Raw genomic sequence first — 16,969 nt, 5'->3', positions numbered from 1 at the left:
TTTGAGCTGGAGTGATACCCAGTCAATACACAGCCACAGTGAGCCTGGTGGTAAATCCCATCGAGTCAATTCTTATGCAGAAGACAATGAAATCAATATGAAATTCCAAGAGGTAGTGGAGCAGCAGAGTGGCTGTAATTTTACCCCAGTCTCACTGAAGCAGACGGTGAGGCTGGGGTAAGAGAAGAACAACTTCCTGGTTTCCAAAGCGTCATTGGACGTTGGGGAAAGAGGATGAATGTGATGAATCATGGACTCATCTGAGCCATCTGGAAGCAAATACATACATTTAAAAGACATTCCCTCAGATTTGGTGACTTAAAATTCCTCCAGCAGAGAATCTTTTTCCTTTATCCCATAAAAGAGTGATTCTGCTCAGAGAATAAAGCAAAACCAGACCATCTCCTCTCATTTCCTCTAATTTCAACCTGCAGTTTATCAAATCCTTCACACCAAAGTCCAGATGTTTACAGACAAACCATCAAACTGTTGATGTTTCCTGACTTCCATCTTGGGAAACCTGCCCCAAGGGATTCTGGGATATCAAAAGATGGCGTGGCGGCAGCTCCAGCCAGAATATCAACATTTGACCGATTCAGGGAGACAAAACAAACTCCAGACTTTCTCAAAGAAAGAGTCTTGAAGAGGATTCTGGGAGAGGAAGTGTGTGTACATTACAGGTGGTACATTTCTTAGGTTGGCTCTTCATTATAATTCCACTTCAGCCAATGTTACCTTCATTTAAATACAACGCCTTTATAAACCACATCACAACAAGCTGGGCTTTTTTAGATTGAAACAGCCTCCAGTTACAAAAACTACAGTTCTTTTAAACACTTAGTGAATAGAGAGCCCCCTAGTGGTAAAACATTATAGTTTTTTGAAATCTCTAATATGATCACATCTAAACATTTATAAACATTAACAAACCAGAACACATTTGATTAATTATGAACATGTTTCTGTTTGTGAACTACGATGGAGAAAGTTGAATCTGACTTGCAGCTTTTCAACCAAATTTCTCCTTTTAAATGGTGAATTAGAAGAGAAGTGACAGATTTCATAATGTCTTCATGCTAAAATATGGTAGAAACACCAGAACAAACCAGAAGTGACTTTCGGCCAATCACTGAGCAGCTCTGGAGGTTTAAAAGTCCCTCATTTCTCGACTTGAAATGATCCGATTGGTTTAATTTCATGTCAGTCACTCTGGTGTTGATCGGTGATTGGTGAGATTGCTACTAAGCCCCGCCTCCTCTGGGCCTCCTGGTGACTTTATGCACTAACACTCACACACACACACACACACACACACACACACACACACACACACACACACACACACACACACACACACACACACACACACACACACACACACACACACACACACACACGCACTAATAGAAAGAGAAGTCAAGAAATCCTCATTAATTGATTATTTGTAGATAATAAAGTGAATACAGTTCAGGTTTTATTGGTAGTCTGTTGACATAAACAGAATGTGAGAATTACAGCATATTAATATGCTTTATTTACTGGTTCAACTGGTTGTGGTGAAATCACAACATCCTGTAACTGGTTTAATTGAATCATCGGGTTCACACGTTCACTCTCTGGCTTTATTTCAGGGATAAAACACAGCAGTATCCTGCATCACTGAAGGCTGAAATGACTTGCCAAGGCCAGTAGGTGATGTTTTCATTGAAAGCACATGCGAGCAGGACTGAGGAGGGTTTCAAGTGTTTCGCTTCTGCGTTTACTGCTGTTGAGCATGGAGCTCCCACAACATGAACTACCACGGCTCGAATGAGTTGCTGGTGGAAGATATCAAATAAAACTTCCAAAAGCAGTGGTAAGAAGTGGTTGACAGGCCTGATGTCCCATATCCTTAAAGACAGAAACAGTCGTGACACCAGTCCATCAGGCAGATTAGTCGTCATCCCAGTTCTAAGTTAGTTTTCTTTATAAGATTAATACACTTTTCCCGACGTCATGATACTTGATGTAATCCAACGTGCAGTAGTGCAAACCCCTGACGATCTGGACAGGAGGTGAAGAGAGAGCATGTCTGGGTACAGCAGGGTGTTTGGTAACTGGACCTTACTGTCGGTCAGTGATTTAGTGTGAGTCATGAAAAGCTCTGTGGCGCTTCGCTCTCGCTCCGCGACGCTGCTGACAAGTCCGCTGAGGTTTGATGGTAATGTTCTGAACAATGTTGAAATGCAATGACTGGATAAGCCTCGTTATGGGATGTGGTGTGGAAACTCCCGACGTGTTGTGGACTGAGTCACCAGAGAATTGAACTCCTCATCTTGGACTGTTGGCCACTGGCTCGCGTCCGTTCAGAACGGCCTACAACCCTCCTGAAGAGAGACCCTTCCTGTCCCACAGGACTCACCGCAGCTCATTTCATCTGGGGGAGCATTTATATCAGGGCTCACCACATGCTGGACTGCAGACCGGGTCCAGGTCCAGGTCCGGGTTCTGGGTTCTGGGTTTGGGTCAAGGTCCAGCCAAACCGAAGCTTATTCGCTTAGCTCTCCTTTTTGAAGTAGCACAGCTTTTGTATTAGAATGACTAAACTACAGTAAACTGAACCAACCAACTACCTAAACTAACGGAACTACACTAAACTGAACCAACCAACTACCTAAACTAACGGAACTACACTAAACTGAACCAACCAACTACCTATACTAACTAAACTACACTAAACTGAACCAACCAACTACCTATACTAACTAAACTACAGTAAACTGAACCAACCAATGTCTGATACTAACTAAACGACACTAAACTGAACCAACCAATGACCTATACTAACTAAACTACAGTAAACTGAACCAACCAACTACCTACACTCACTAAACTACAGTAAACTGAACCAACCAACTGCCTAGACTAACTAAACTACACTAAACTGAACCAACCAACTACCTAAACTAACGGAACTACACTAAACTGAACCAACCAACTACCTATACTAACTAAACTACACTAAACTGAACCAACCAACTACCTATACTAACTAAACTACAGTAAACTGAACCAACCAATGTCTGATACTAACTAAACGACACTAAACTGAACCAACCAATGACCTATACTAACTAAACTACAGTAAACTGAACCAACCAACTACCTACACTCACTAAACTACAGTAAACTGAACCAACCAACTGCCTAGACTAACTAAACTACACTAAACTGAACCAACCAACTACCTAAACTAACGGAACTACACTAAACTGAACCAATCAACTACCTATACTAACTAAACTACACTAAACTGAACCAACCAACTACCTATACTAACTAAACTACAGTAAACTGAACCAACCAATGTCTGATACTAACTAAACGACACTAAACTGAACCAACCAATGACCTATACTAACTAAACTACAGTAAACTGAACCAACCAACTACCTACACTCACTAAACTACAGTAAACTGAACCAACCAACTGCCTAGACTAACTAAACTACACTAAACTGAACCAACCAACTACCTAAACTAACGGAACTACACTAAACTGAACCAACCAACTACCTATACTAACTAAACTACACTAAACTGAACCAACCAACTACCTATACTAACTAAACTACAGTAAACTGAACCAACCAATGTCTGATACTAACTAAACGACACTAAACTGAACCAACCAATGACCTATACTAACTAAACTACAGTAAACTGAACCAACCAACTACCTACACTCACTAAACTACAGTAAACTGAACCAACCAACTGCCTAGACTAACTAAACTACACTAAACTGAACCAACCAACTACCTAAACTAACGGAACTACACTAAACTGAACCAATTAACTACCTATACTAACTAAACTACACTAAACTGAACCAACCAACTACCTATACTAACTAAACTACAGTAAACTGAACCAACCAACTACCTACACTCACTAAACTACAGTAAACTGAACCAACCAACTGCCTAGACTAACTAAACTACAGTAAACTAAACCAACCAACCAACTACCTAGACTAACTAAACTACAGTAAACTGAACCAACCAACTACCTTGACTAAACCACAACGTCACTACAAGACCAATATAACCACAATAACAGCATTTAAGTGCCACCAACCCAAACCCCCATGGTGCATTGCAGCAGAGAGGCTTATTACTGGCTTGGCGATCGGGCCACTATTATTGGACGAGGAGACACAGTTTGTATGACAGAACGCCATAGTTTAGTCGTAAAACATGGAGTCAGTACCTGACACTGGAGCTTCTTTATGTATAGAAGATGTATAGTCTCGGTTCACTAGAACTGACAATCGTTAAACCTTTAGATTCTTCATATATCCGGGTGCAGGGAATGCTGGGTTGTCTCCTTCACGTGTGAAGGATTATGTGTATTTACACAGTATGAGAGTGAAGTCAAGGTACGTCAGTCTGAACTTCACTCCGCTGCTGCCATGGTTTTTTTTAAAAACAACCTCTTGCCCTACCACAGCCAGAAAACAGGACAGTGTGTGTCAGAGGTGTGAAGCAGCAGTTGGAGGATGTTTTGAAGAACGATGGAGGAGTCGGTCAGCCGCCCTCAGTGAAGATAAAGTGCAGCCCTGCTAATCGCGCTCCCCGGGGTCTTCTGGGCTTTTCTCAACGCCGCTGACTCTTAATAACGCCCGACGCTCTGGAGCCGCGCCAGCAGCTCGTCTGGAGGTGACTTTGGCTTTCGGAAGCCTGGACTGTATGGAAAGCGAGACGCACGTCCTCCGTGTTGGGGGGACACGGTGGAGAGTGGTTTCATCCCGGCAGACGGAACAGAGGGAGGCGTGTTGAAACGAGGCAAATGGAAGGAATTCTTCAGCTTGCCAGGGGTCTTTTCACAACTCTGAACTCAGTGCATTCATGCTACGTTCTCTTTCTGAGCACCACTTTCATAGTTTGTCATATTTGCATCTCATTACGCAGTGTGGAGATTATCAAAGAGTCCAGCAGTGGAGCAGCTCCAAAAGGTTTCCATCCCAATCCTTCTTCCCTTTCCCCTTCTTGTCCCATGATTCCTAAAGCCCCTCCCTCTCCTCCTCCCTCTTGCTTCTCCTTTATCTTTTATCCTTCATCCATTCTCTTTCTACCATGAAAAACATGGCCGCCGTCCGAATTGTACAACTTCCATTTCAAGCCCAGTTTTTAACCCCCGCTTCAACTGAGAGCTGCTTTTACAGATTTCATAACCACTTCAGCTTTGTGTTTTAGTTTTGTGCCGGTTTCCCATGAGTTCCCCGAACCTTTAAAGTCCACGGAGGGAAGACTCAGACTCGCCCCTCCAACTCCTGACATCTTTCCTCAACTCCTTTAGGAAGCCTCCTAACACCTTTCCTTAACTCCTTTAGAAAGCCTCCTAACACCTTTCCTTAACTCCCTTAGAAAGCCTCCTAACACCTTTCCTTAAGTCCTTTAGGAAGCCTCCTAACACTTTTCCTCAACCCCGTGATGTCCTCCACTGGGTAAAGGAGAAGTGGATAGGAAAGGAAATAGGAGAGAGTGTTAGGAAGCACCCTGTTTTTCTCCTGAAACTCTCCAGCTAATTAACACTTTCTGTCAGCCTGTTCTTTCTCTCTCTCTCTCTCTCACACACACACACACACACACACACACACACACACACACACACACACACACACACACACACACACACACACACACACACACACACACACAGACACACACACACACACACACACACACACACACACACACACACACACACACACACACACACACCCCCGCTGCTGTGAGGAGAGCACAGTGTTTTGAAGGAGTGAACGCATCGAGGACGAGAAGAGAGACAAACAATCTGAGGCTCAGTTTTTTCAACGTTTTCAAGTGAAAACCCAAATCCTTCATCGCGTTTTGGGTTTCCACGACAACGGAGCCAATTATAATGCAACATTTTGAAAATGGGTCCCGAGGTGGAACTTTTTGAAAATGCTCTGGCCTCTGGCTTGAAAGGCTGGTCCTGGTCCTGGTCCTGGTCCTGGTCCTGGTCCTGGTCCTGGTCCTGGTCCTGCACATGTTCAGTAGAGCCAATCAGAACATCGTAATAACAATCCAACTTGGTACATTTATTTTGAGAGGCACTGTAATAACAATCCAACTTGGTACTTTTATTTTGACAGGCACTGTAAAAACCATTCAACTTGGTGGTCTGTCCACTAGAATGTCAATGTTCTCCCAGTGTTAATGTTTAGAGCTCATTGTTCTCTGGTGTGTGTGTGTGTGTGTGTGTGTGTGTGTGTGTGTGTGTGTGCGTGTGTGTGCGTGTGTTTCAGTACATAAACCAACAACAGCGCCCACGAGAGACATGGCATGTGAAAACTCACTCTTGATTTAAATCAAATGTTTTCAGGCTGAACTGTTAAATAGCATGTTTGGTATCTGCTTTAAAAACCCCAGTTTCTTCTTTATTGTACGATTTGAAGGAAAAGACAGGAAATGTCTTTTTGTTTTTGAAACAAAACTAGTTTAAATGTTGGAAAGAAGTTAACTTCATGTCCTGGACCAGCTTGTCTTCACTTCCAGCAACACACACACAGTGTATTGTGCTACTTAGTGCTCATCTGTTGCTTGTGCAACTTTGCTCACACACTCCAGACGGGAACACACACTGTGTGATGACAGGATGAAGCTGTTGCCAGGAGCGATGATTACATCACAGGAGTCTGTGATCAGAGTCAGAAATGAGGAGCAAGATGAAGGAAACTGAAATGTGCAGTTATTTGGGATAAATGCAAATGATCACAGCTAAACTGAGCGTCTAACTTCTGGCTTCCCTGTTATTCCTCCATTTTTGCCGGAGCAGTAACATTTCCCGTTATGCCAGGTTGCTATGTGAACATGCATCGGTCAGGATTATTCGGGTTTTGTACTGAAGCATCAGGGGCTCCATTACGTTGATTCGCCTGCAGTATGCCGACGGTGTCAGGGACCGTGGTGAACCCAGAAGCAGACTCTCAAATTATTTCAACTCAAGCTCAGAGCAGAGGCGTCCAGAACAACACAAGGTTATAGTCAGACCGGACGCTGAGTCCACAAATTCAAAAACACAAGAGAGAGATTACGGGGAATAAAGTCCACACGAGTCACAGGATGTCAGAGACAATCAAGCACAGAATCCTGAAGGAAGGAGGTTTAAACACACCGGGACCAGGGGACACGTGTTGACCACTAATCAGACACGTAAGAAGGACCAGTGTGGAGACGTGGACCAGACGAGTGACTACAAAATAAAAACAGGAAGGACTAAAACAACTGACAGGCACATATTTAAACACAGACACAGTGTACATCTGAATAGTCCCTCCTATCTCCTTTCCTATCTGTTTTCCTTAACCCCATGGATGACTTAACTGGGTTAAGGGAAGGTGTTAGGATGCTTTCCTAAAGGAATTAAGGAAAGGTGTTAGGAGCCTTCCTAAAGGAGTGAGGAAAGGTGTTAGGACACTTTCTAAAGGAGTTAAGGAAAGGAGTGAGGAGGCTTCCTAAAGGAGTTAGGAAAGGTGTTAGGACACTTTCTAAAGGAGTTAGGGAAAGGTGTTAGGAGACTTCCTAAAGGAGTTCGGGAAAGGTGTTAGGAGACTTCCTAAAGGAGTTAAGGAAAGGTGTTAGGACACTTTCTAAAGGAGTTAGGGAAAGGTGTTAGGACACTTTCTAAAGGAGTTAAGGAAAGGATTGAGGAGGCTTCCTAAAGGAGTTAGGAAAGGTGTTTGGAGACTTCCTAAAGGAGTTAAGGAAAAGTGTTAGGACACTTTCTAAAGGAGTTAGGGAAAGGTGTTAGGACACTTTCTAAAGGAGTTAAGGAAAGGATTGAGGAGGCTTCCTAAAGGAGTTAGGAAAGGTGTTTGGAGACTTCCTAAAGGAGTTAAGGAAAAGTGTTAGGACACTTTCTAAAGGAGTAGGGAAAGGTGTTAGGACACTTTCTAAAGGAGTTAAGGAAAGGAGTGAGGAGGCTTCCTAAAGGAGTTAGGAAAGGTGTTAGGAGACTTCCTAAAGGAGTTAAGGAAAGGTGTTAGGGCACTTTCTAAAAGAGTTAAGGAAAGGTGTTAGGAGGCTTCCTAAAGGAGTTAAGGAAAGGTGTTATGAGGCTTCCTAAAGGAGTTAAGGGAAGGAGTGAGGAGACTTCCTAAAGGAGCTAGGGAAGATATTAGGAGACTTCCTAAAGGAGTTGGGGAAGGTGTTAGGAGACTTCCTAAAGGAGTTAGGGAAGGTGTTAGGAGACTTCCTAAAGGAATCAAGGACGCACACTTCTCCGTGTCTTATTCTGCATTTCTGGTGTATTTGGTGAGTCACAGCGCCCCTGCGGAACCTAAGTTGCTGGGGTTGGGTTAACTGCCACCTCCTCAAGACATTTTGGCAGAATCTAGTTTATTCAGACCGCTGACATAGCTCGCCACGGTACATAGTACTCATCGGGTTGTACTGGGCATCTTGTACAAGTACGAATACTATACGCTGTAACGGTATGGATGCATCCTTAATATATTGGCCAACAAGGAGTTTGCTGAAGTGAAGAGAGGAATGGTCCTCCACTCGACTCAGCAGATTAGAAGTTCCTGGTGAGCTCTTCATCTTTCACCCCCACATCATGGCTGAGGATGCTGGAGTTGGTGAAGAGGAGGAAGAGGAGGAGGAGGCGGAGGAGGAGGAGGAGGAGGAGGAGGAGGAGGAGGCGGAGGAGGAGGAGGAGGAGGAGGAGGAGGAGGAGGAGGAGGAGGAGGAGGGGCCGTGCCAGGTCACCTCCTGTCCAGGAGAACCAGTGCAGGGTCAGGTTCTGGGGTTGGCAACTTATCCTTGCTACTTATCACGTCACAATTCCATGGCTGAGTGTTCCCAAATTGTGTATCAGGCTGTAAAACACTCAAGTCGGCACAATGCTGACTCCAACAATTACTATTTCACCAAAGCTTTTAACATCCAATCATCAAATATTAACTCTTTTCTTTGGATGAAGCCACGTGGAGCCGGCGTTCAATCAGTTTAACACTGCTTATGAATCATATATCCATCAGCGTGCACGCACACACACACACACACACACACACACACACACACACACACACACACACACACACACACACACACACACACACACACACACACACACACACACACACACACACACACACACACACACACACACACACACATTAACTGACTTTTCTTTTTCCTGTGCTCTCTGTAGTCCTCCTCCTCCTCCTCCTCTCCTCCATCTAATCTTCCTCCTTTTCTTTTTCTTCTTCTTCTTCTTCCTCCTCCTCCTCCTCTTCTTCTTCACCTCCTTCTACTTTTTCTCCTCTTCATATTCCTCCTCTCCTCCTCTTCTTCTTCCTCCTCCACCTCCTCTCCTTCTTTCCCTACTCTTCTTCCTCCTCCTCTTCCCCTTCTTCCTCCTCCTCATCCACCACCTCCTCCTCCTCCTCCTCCTCCTCCTGCTCCTCCTGCTCCACTACATCCCATCACTCTATGCTTTCCAGTAGGAGTCTGGCTGTGAGGGTAAAATATCCAGCCAGCAGTCAGATCTTGAGTTGTGAAGTGACTGGATGAAGAAGGAGACATGGAGGTGGAGGAGAGTGAAATGACTGGATGAAGGAGGAGACATTGAGGTGGAGGAGAGTGAAATGACTGGATGAAGGAGGAGACATTGAGGTGGAGCACATTGAAATGACTGGATGAAGGAGGAGACATGGAGGTGGAGGAGATTGAAATGACTGGATGAAGGAGGAGACATGGAGGTGGAGGAGATTGAAATGACTGGATGAAGGAGGAGACATGGAGGTGGAGGAGAGTGAAATGACTGGATGAGGGAGGAGACATGGAGGTGGAGGAGATTGAAATGACTGGATGAAGGAGGAGACATGGAGGTGGAGGAGATTGAAGTGACTGGATGAAGGAGGAGACATGGAGGTGGAGGAGATTGAAATGACTGGATGAGGGAGGAGACATGGAGGTGGAGGAGAGTGAAATGACTGGATGAGGGAGGAGACATGGAGGTGGAGGAGATTGACATGACTGGATGAAGGAGGAGACATGGAGGTGGAGGAGATTGAAGTGACTGGATGAAGGAGGAGACATGGAGGTGGAGGAGATTGAAATGACTGGATGAAGGAGGAGACGTGGAGGTGGAGGAGATTGAAGTGACTGGATGAAGGAGGAGACATGGAGGTGGAGGAGATTGAAATGACTGGATGAGGGAGGAGACAAGGAGGTGGTGGAGATTGAAATGACTGGATGAAGGAGGAGAGATGGAGGTGGAGGAGAGTGAAATGACTGGATGAGGGAGGAGAGATGGAGGTGGAGGAGATTGAAGTGACTGGATGAAGGAGGAGACATGGAGGTGGAGGAGATTGAAATGACTGGATGAAGGAGGAGACGTGGAGGTGGAGGAGATTGAAGTGACTGGATGAAGGAGGAGAGATGGAGGTGGAGGAGAGTGAAATGACTGGATGAAGGAGGAGAGATGGAGGTGGAGGAGAGTGAAATGACGGGATGAAGGAGGAGACATGGAGGTGGAGGAGATTGAAATGACTGGATGAAGGAGGAGACGTGGAGGTGGAGGAGATTGAAGTGACTGGATGAAGGAGGAGACATGGAGGTGGAGGAGATTGAAATGACTGGATGAGGGAGGAGACAAGGAGGTGGTGGAGATTGAAATGACTGGATGAAGGAGGAGAGATGGAGGTGGAGGAGAGTGAAATGACTGGATGAGGGAGGAGACATGGAGGTGGAGGAGATTGAAGTGACTGGATGAAGGAGGAGACATGGAGGTGGAGGAGATTGAAATGACTGGATGAAGGAGGAGAGATGGAGGTGGAGGAGAGTGAAATGACTGGATGAGGGAGGAGACAAGGAGGTGGTGGAGATTGAAATGACTGGATGAAAGAGGAGAGATGGAGGTGGAGGAGAGTGAAATGACTGGATGAGGGAGGAGACATGGAGGTGGAGGAGATTGAAGTGACTGGATGAAGGAGGAGACATGGAGGTGGAGGAGATTGAAATGACTGGATGAAGGAGGAGAGATGGAGGTGGAGGAGATTGAAGTGACTGGATGAAGGAGGAGAGATGGAGGTGAAGGAGATTGAAATGACTGGATGAAGGAGGAGAGATGGAGGTGGAGGAGAGTGAAATGACTGGATGAGGGAGGAGAGATGGAGGTGGAGGAGAGTCAAATGACTGGATGAAGTCACAGTGTTCAGACATGGTGGCGGCGTCATGTCAGGTCAGAAACACGCTTCAGGACATTGTGTTTCAGAAACCAGCCCGACTGGCGGAGGTTAAAACAAAGTGTCAGGAGATAACGAAGAGGCGGCTGCATGAATAAATTGTTCTTTGACGTGTCAGTTGTTCACTTCCTCTGCTACACGCTTTGGCTCAGTGGTATTTGAAGGGGGAAGCAAAGAAATGCCCATATATCATTTCCTAAAATATGCATTGGTGGAAATGTAAACATAAATATTTGATTACTATTTTAAAGTAGTACAAAGTAAAGACTACCACAGAGGCTTTGCCTGGAAAATTATTAATTTATGTCCGCATTCTAAATAATAAAACCAGAAGTTCTCACAAACAAGTCTGAGGTAACACGGCTGCAACAGCGGCAAGAGCGGTTGTGGGGAATAAATGAGTGAATCTGAAGCAGGCTCCTGTGTCATGTTGTGGCTTGGAGTTGCTTCTTTTATATTCCCGGGAACAAGCATCCAGACAAGAGCGTCGCTATTTAAATTGTCCTGTAATTCTCTGAACCTCAAGCGGCTTTTTACAAGACTGTTGAAATGAAAGTTTCCGTTATATTAGATGTTTCAAGGAACAAGGAAAGCCAGTTGCAGTGTAGAAAAGTTGGAAGTTCCATGAACAGGATTGGAAAGCAAAAGTGGAAGGGTTTCATTTCACCGTCTTGAATGACAAGATTCCTGCAGCGTACGCAACAAAAGCTGGATGTTTAATAGAAGCGGAGGGTGAAGCCTTCCTGTGTGACTCCAACCAGAGCAGGTGGAGGCTGAAACTCTGACTGGACTCTGGCTGACCAACACTCACTGCAACAACCGTGACGCCCCGGTCAGATGGCCAGCTATCACCACCACCAAGTGTCTGTTTGAGGGTGGCGGGATGATGTGCCTCATGGAGGACCGGCACCGAAGTGGGTGGCATGAATACGACGTCTCCTTCCTCTCCTGCTGGGTTTGAACCTGGAAGTTTCTCTCACTCACACCGAGTTTGTCTGTGCAGCAATGCGGCTCGCCAACCTCCTGCAACTGTCTGCTCATTAGCAAGCAATTAGGCTGATGCCTCTTTGAAATATTACTCAAGGAGAATTGACTTGACAGGCGGGAGAGCGGCGTGGCGGGATAGATAAGAGCCGGGGGGTTTGGAAAGTGACCTTTAGTCAAGCAGGAAGTCTCATTTGCTGCAGGTGCATCTTTACGGGAAGCAGCTGTCAAGTCTGTTTCTGTGGGTGCGTCCTTATACTCCCTCCTGTCTCCTAATACTCCCTCCTATCCCCTAATAGTCCCTCCTATCTTCTAATACTCCCTCCTATCTCCTAATACTCCCTCCTATCTCCTAATAGTCCCTCCTATCTCCTAATACTCCCTCCTATCTCCTAATACTCCCTCCTATCTCCTAATAGTCCCTCCTATCTCCTAATACTCCCTCCTATCCCCTAATAGTCCCTCCTGTCTCCTAATACTCCCTCCTATCCCCTAATAGTCCCTCCTATCTCCTAATACTCCCTCCTATCTCCTAATACTCCCTCCTATCTCCTAATAGTCCCTCCTATCTCCTAATACTCCCTCCTATCTCCTAATAGTCCCTCCTATCTCCTAATACTCCCTCCTATCCCCTAATAGTCCCTCCTGTCTCCTAATACTCCCTCCTATCCCCTAATAGTCCCTCCTATCTTCTAATACTCCCTCCTATCTCCTAATACTCCCTCCTATCTCCTAATAGTCCCTCCTATCTCCTAATAGTCCCTCCTATCTCCTAATGCTCCCTCCGATCTCCTAATACTCTCTCCTATCTCCTAATACTCCCTCCTATCTCCTAATACCCCCTCCTATCTCCTAATAGTCCCTCCTATCTCCTAATACTCCTTCCTATCTCCTAATAGTCCCTCCTATCTCCTAATACTCCCTTCTATCTCCTAATGCTTCCTCCATACTCCCTCCTATCTCCTAATAGTCCCTCCTATCGCCTAATAGTCCTTCCTATCTCCTAATAGTCCCTCCTATCTCCCAATACTCTCTCCTATCTCCTAATACTCCCTCCTATATCCTAGTACTCCCTCCTATCTCCTAATACTCCCTCCTATGCTGTAATACTCCCTCCTATCTCCTAATACTCCCTCCTATCTCCTAATACTCTCTCCTATCTCCTAATAGTCCCTCCTATCTCCTAATACTCCCTCCTATCTCCTAATACTCCCTCCTATCTCCTAATACTCCCTCCTATCTCCTAATAGTCCCTCCTATCTCCTAATACTCCCTCCTATCTCACAATAGTCCCTCCTATCTCCTAATAGTCCCTCCTATCTCCTAATACTCCCTCCTATCTCCTAGTACTCCCTCCTATCTCCTAATACTCCCTCCTATCTCATTTCCCATCTACCTTAACCCCAGAGGTGTATAAGGCTCCTACTCTCAGGGTGGAGGAACGTGTCAGGGTGGAGGAACCTCCTCACCTAGCTCCTCTCAAGATGGAGGAACCTCCACACCTGGCTTCTCTCCTTCTTGGATGGACCAGAAACTTTCTGGACCACCAACATCGTTGACCAGCAACCTTCTGGACCAGCAACATTCCTGACCAGCAACATTCTGGACCAGCACCTTCACACAGTCTGATGAGCAACTGTTGCTCTCTACAACCTGTTTCACCTGCTTTGGTCTCCGTGATGAATCATGTGTACCAGAGTGGAGCTGCTGGAACTCTTTACATTACAGAACCATTTACATTACAATTGAATCTCTCCAGAAGATCTATGAGTTTGTTACGAAGGAATTTGAAAGATGAATTGTGTTCATTCTGTCGTTCTTTGACCCCTTTTGTTAGGTAAAGTTGTTCCTCCATCTACTGGTTGTTACAAAAGAGTCTATAACTGGAGTCTCAAACTCAATTGACCCACGGGCCAAGAGTTTGAGACCCCTGATCTAGAACGTAGGAACTTGCATTGTGAAGTAACCCTTCATGTGTGTGTCTGTCCTGTTGCAGAGGGAGAGACTGCGGAACATCGAGAGGATCTGCAACCTGCTGAGGAAGGTAGGGCGACGGACCAGTTGCGGCTCTGCAGTCCTCTCAGCTTTTCTCTCTGATTCAGCTTTCAATCCATACTTTTGCCCCCATACACACACACACACACACACACACACACACACACACACACACACACACACACACACACACACACACACACACACACACACACACACACACACACACACACACACACACACACACACACACACACACGACTGGATCAGCTGTTCAGTTTAAAGATTGTTTGTAGAAGTGAACTTGAACTTCTTCGGTCTGGAATAATAAAGTGTGAAGGACCTGGAAGAGTATCAGCTGCTTTGGTGTCATTCTGAATGTGTTTGTACAGATGTTCTAACAGGACGTTGGTGTTGATGTTGTTGTTAGTGCATGTTGAAGGGATATCGGGGTCACGGTTGCGGTCAGGGTCGAGGTCCGGGGTAGTATCCATGTGGAAGTTGAAGGGATATTGGGGTCAGGGTCACAAGAGAGCAAGACACAAGAATTAGGAGTGTTAAACCAGGTTTTTGGTGTTTCTGTTGGAATCATTGAAAAGATGTAGTTAATCTTAGGCAGGACCATAATTTTGATTGTTGCTACTCTCCTCATAAGTTATATAGGAAGTGTCCTCCATCGAGTGAGGTCCTCTTCTATTGTTTTGATAAGGGGGGTGTAGTTTAAGTGCACCAAGTCTGACAGCTTGGCTGAGATATCAATGCTGAGGTATTTGATGTTCCCTGGTTTTAGTGGGGTATTTGGTGTGTGCTGAAAAATAGAGTTAATAGGCTAAGATGACTGATTTATTGCAATTTATAGAATATTCTGAAATTGCAGAGGATCTGTCTATTAACTCTAACTCTCTTAACATTGTTTCTGGAAGAGAGGTCTGTGCGTTTTGTAGGAAAAGTAACCCATCATCTGCATAATGGCATCTTTCGTTATTGCTCTGTCTAATGGATGCTGCTCATGGTTTGACAAAGACTACGAAGAGAGGTGGTGAGAGTGGACACCCCTGCCTGCGGCCTCTTTCGATATTAAAGCTTGAAGAAATTTGATCATGCATTTTAATGCAGGCACTGGGTGAGGTGTACAATATTTTTATCCAGTAGAGGCAATTTTCTCTAAATCAAAATGTTCATAGTGTAGTGAGTAGGAATTTCCAATTTCCCCTATCAAAGGCTTTTTCTGCATCTAAGGAGGTGATAATGGCCTTTTGTTTATTGTGGTGGCAGTGGTCTATAAGATTAATTAATCTATGTGTATTGTTAGTGCAGTGGTCTATAAAATTAATTAATCTACATGTATTGTTAGTGGAGTGTCGGCCTTTTATGAACCAGTTTGATCAAGGTGTGTGATGTGAGGTGTAATTTTTTTCGAGTCTGCTTGCTCATGTTTTACTAATTATTTTAAGATCTACATTAATCTGCTAGTGATATCAGGGATAGCTAGATAGGAGTGTGAGCTCCTTATCCAGTGTTATATTTGCACAGTTCATATGTAGGGGGTCAGTTGAAGATTCCTTAATCTCCTCAGTTATTCAAAAATAAATTCTTTGTAGAATTCAGCAAGGAATCCGTCAGATCCTGGAGCTTTACCATGGGGTCCAGGAACTTAACCATCAGGTCTTGGAGCTTTTCCGTCAGGTCCTGGAGCTTTACCATGAGGTCTTGGACTTTTACCATCAGGTCTTGGACCTTTACCATCAGGTCCTGGAGCTTTACTGTCAGGTCTTGGACCTTTACCGTCAGGTCTTGGACCTTTACCGTCAGGTCTTGGACCTTTACCGTCAGGTCTTGGACCTTTACCGTCAGGTCTTGGACCTTTACTGTCAGGTCTTGGACCTTTACCGTCAGGTCTTGGACCTTTACTGTCAGGTCTTGGACCTTTACCGTCAGGTCTTGGACCTTTACCGTCAGGTCTTGGACCTTTACCGTCAGGTCTTGGAGTTTTACTGTCAGGTCCTGGAGCTTTAGGCTGTGAACAGAACAGTTGTTTGTTTTTTTTATAGAATCCTCTGAAAGTAATGTTTGTTTCCTGAGGATCAAAAGTGATTTTACCATTTTGATTTTTAACTGAGGAGATTTTACATTTTTCATGTGATTGGTTCCGAACATCTGGGCCATCGATATGATTATGTCTTTATATTTGACTACTGATTAATATATTAATATAGCTACATCTTTAGTTATAGTGTGTGTATGTGTGTGTGTGTGTGTGTGTGTGTGTGTGTGTGTGTGTGTGTGTGTGTGTGTGTGTGTGTGTGTGTGTGTGTGTGTGTGTGTGTGTGTGTGTGTGTGTGTGGCTGGGTGTGTGTGTGTGGCTGGGTGTGTGTGTGTAGCTGTGTGTGTGTGTGTGCGTGTGTGTGTGTGTGTGTGTGTGTGTGTGTGCGTGTGGGTAAACCGTGGATGGAATCCTATTTTTGCCGTTTTTTTCCAAATTGAACGGGGAGAATGTAGTTTCCATGGCAACAACTAACCAGCGCCTGCACTACATGAATCATGAGCATCGCCGCTGTTCTCTTCACTGTGGAACGCTTATCAAGGATTCTCCAGAACCAAGTCCGCAGTCATCAGATGACGGACAGCAGATTAAACACAAGACACGGGGGAGGAAAACGTTCCTTTCACATGAGACTGATGCGATGTGAGTGGATCCATTGACCAACGAGCCAGTGAACGTAAAGGACA

General features: G+C 45.0%; 1 protein-coding gene across 2 annotated transcripts in view; it reads left to right on the top strand.

Moving 5' to 3' along the window:
- cnih3 (cornichon family AMPA receptor auxiliary protein 3) overlaps nucleotides 1-16,969 on the top strand; it is a gene marked incomplete at both ends in the record, with an annotated part of 76,941 nt that overhangs the window by 30,915 nt on the left and 29,057 nt on the right. For both annotated transcript variants that reach the window (XM_080514525.1, XM_080514526.1), the window contains one exon: nucleotides 14,241-14,288. In XM_080514525.1, coding sequence (XP_080370651.1) covers nucleotides 14,241-14,288 — 48 coding nt within the window. The remainder of the gene's footprint in view (nucleotides 1-14,240; nucleotides 14,289-16,969) is intronic.

The sequence above is a fragment of the Blennius ocellaris genome (genome assembly GCF_963422515.1).
Source record: "Blennius ocellaris genome assembly, chromosome: 18".
In the NCBI taxonomy this organism is placed as follows: domain Eukaryota; kingdom Metazoa; phylum Chordata; class Actinopteri; order Blenniiformes; family Blenniidae; genus Blennius; species Blennius ocellaris.
The sequence above is the reverse complement of the archived record's forward strand: the minus strand, read 5'-3'. Positions and strand labels throughout refer to the sequence as shown.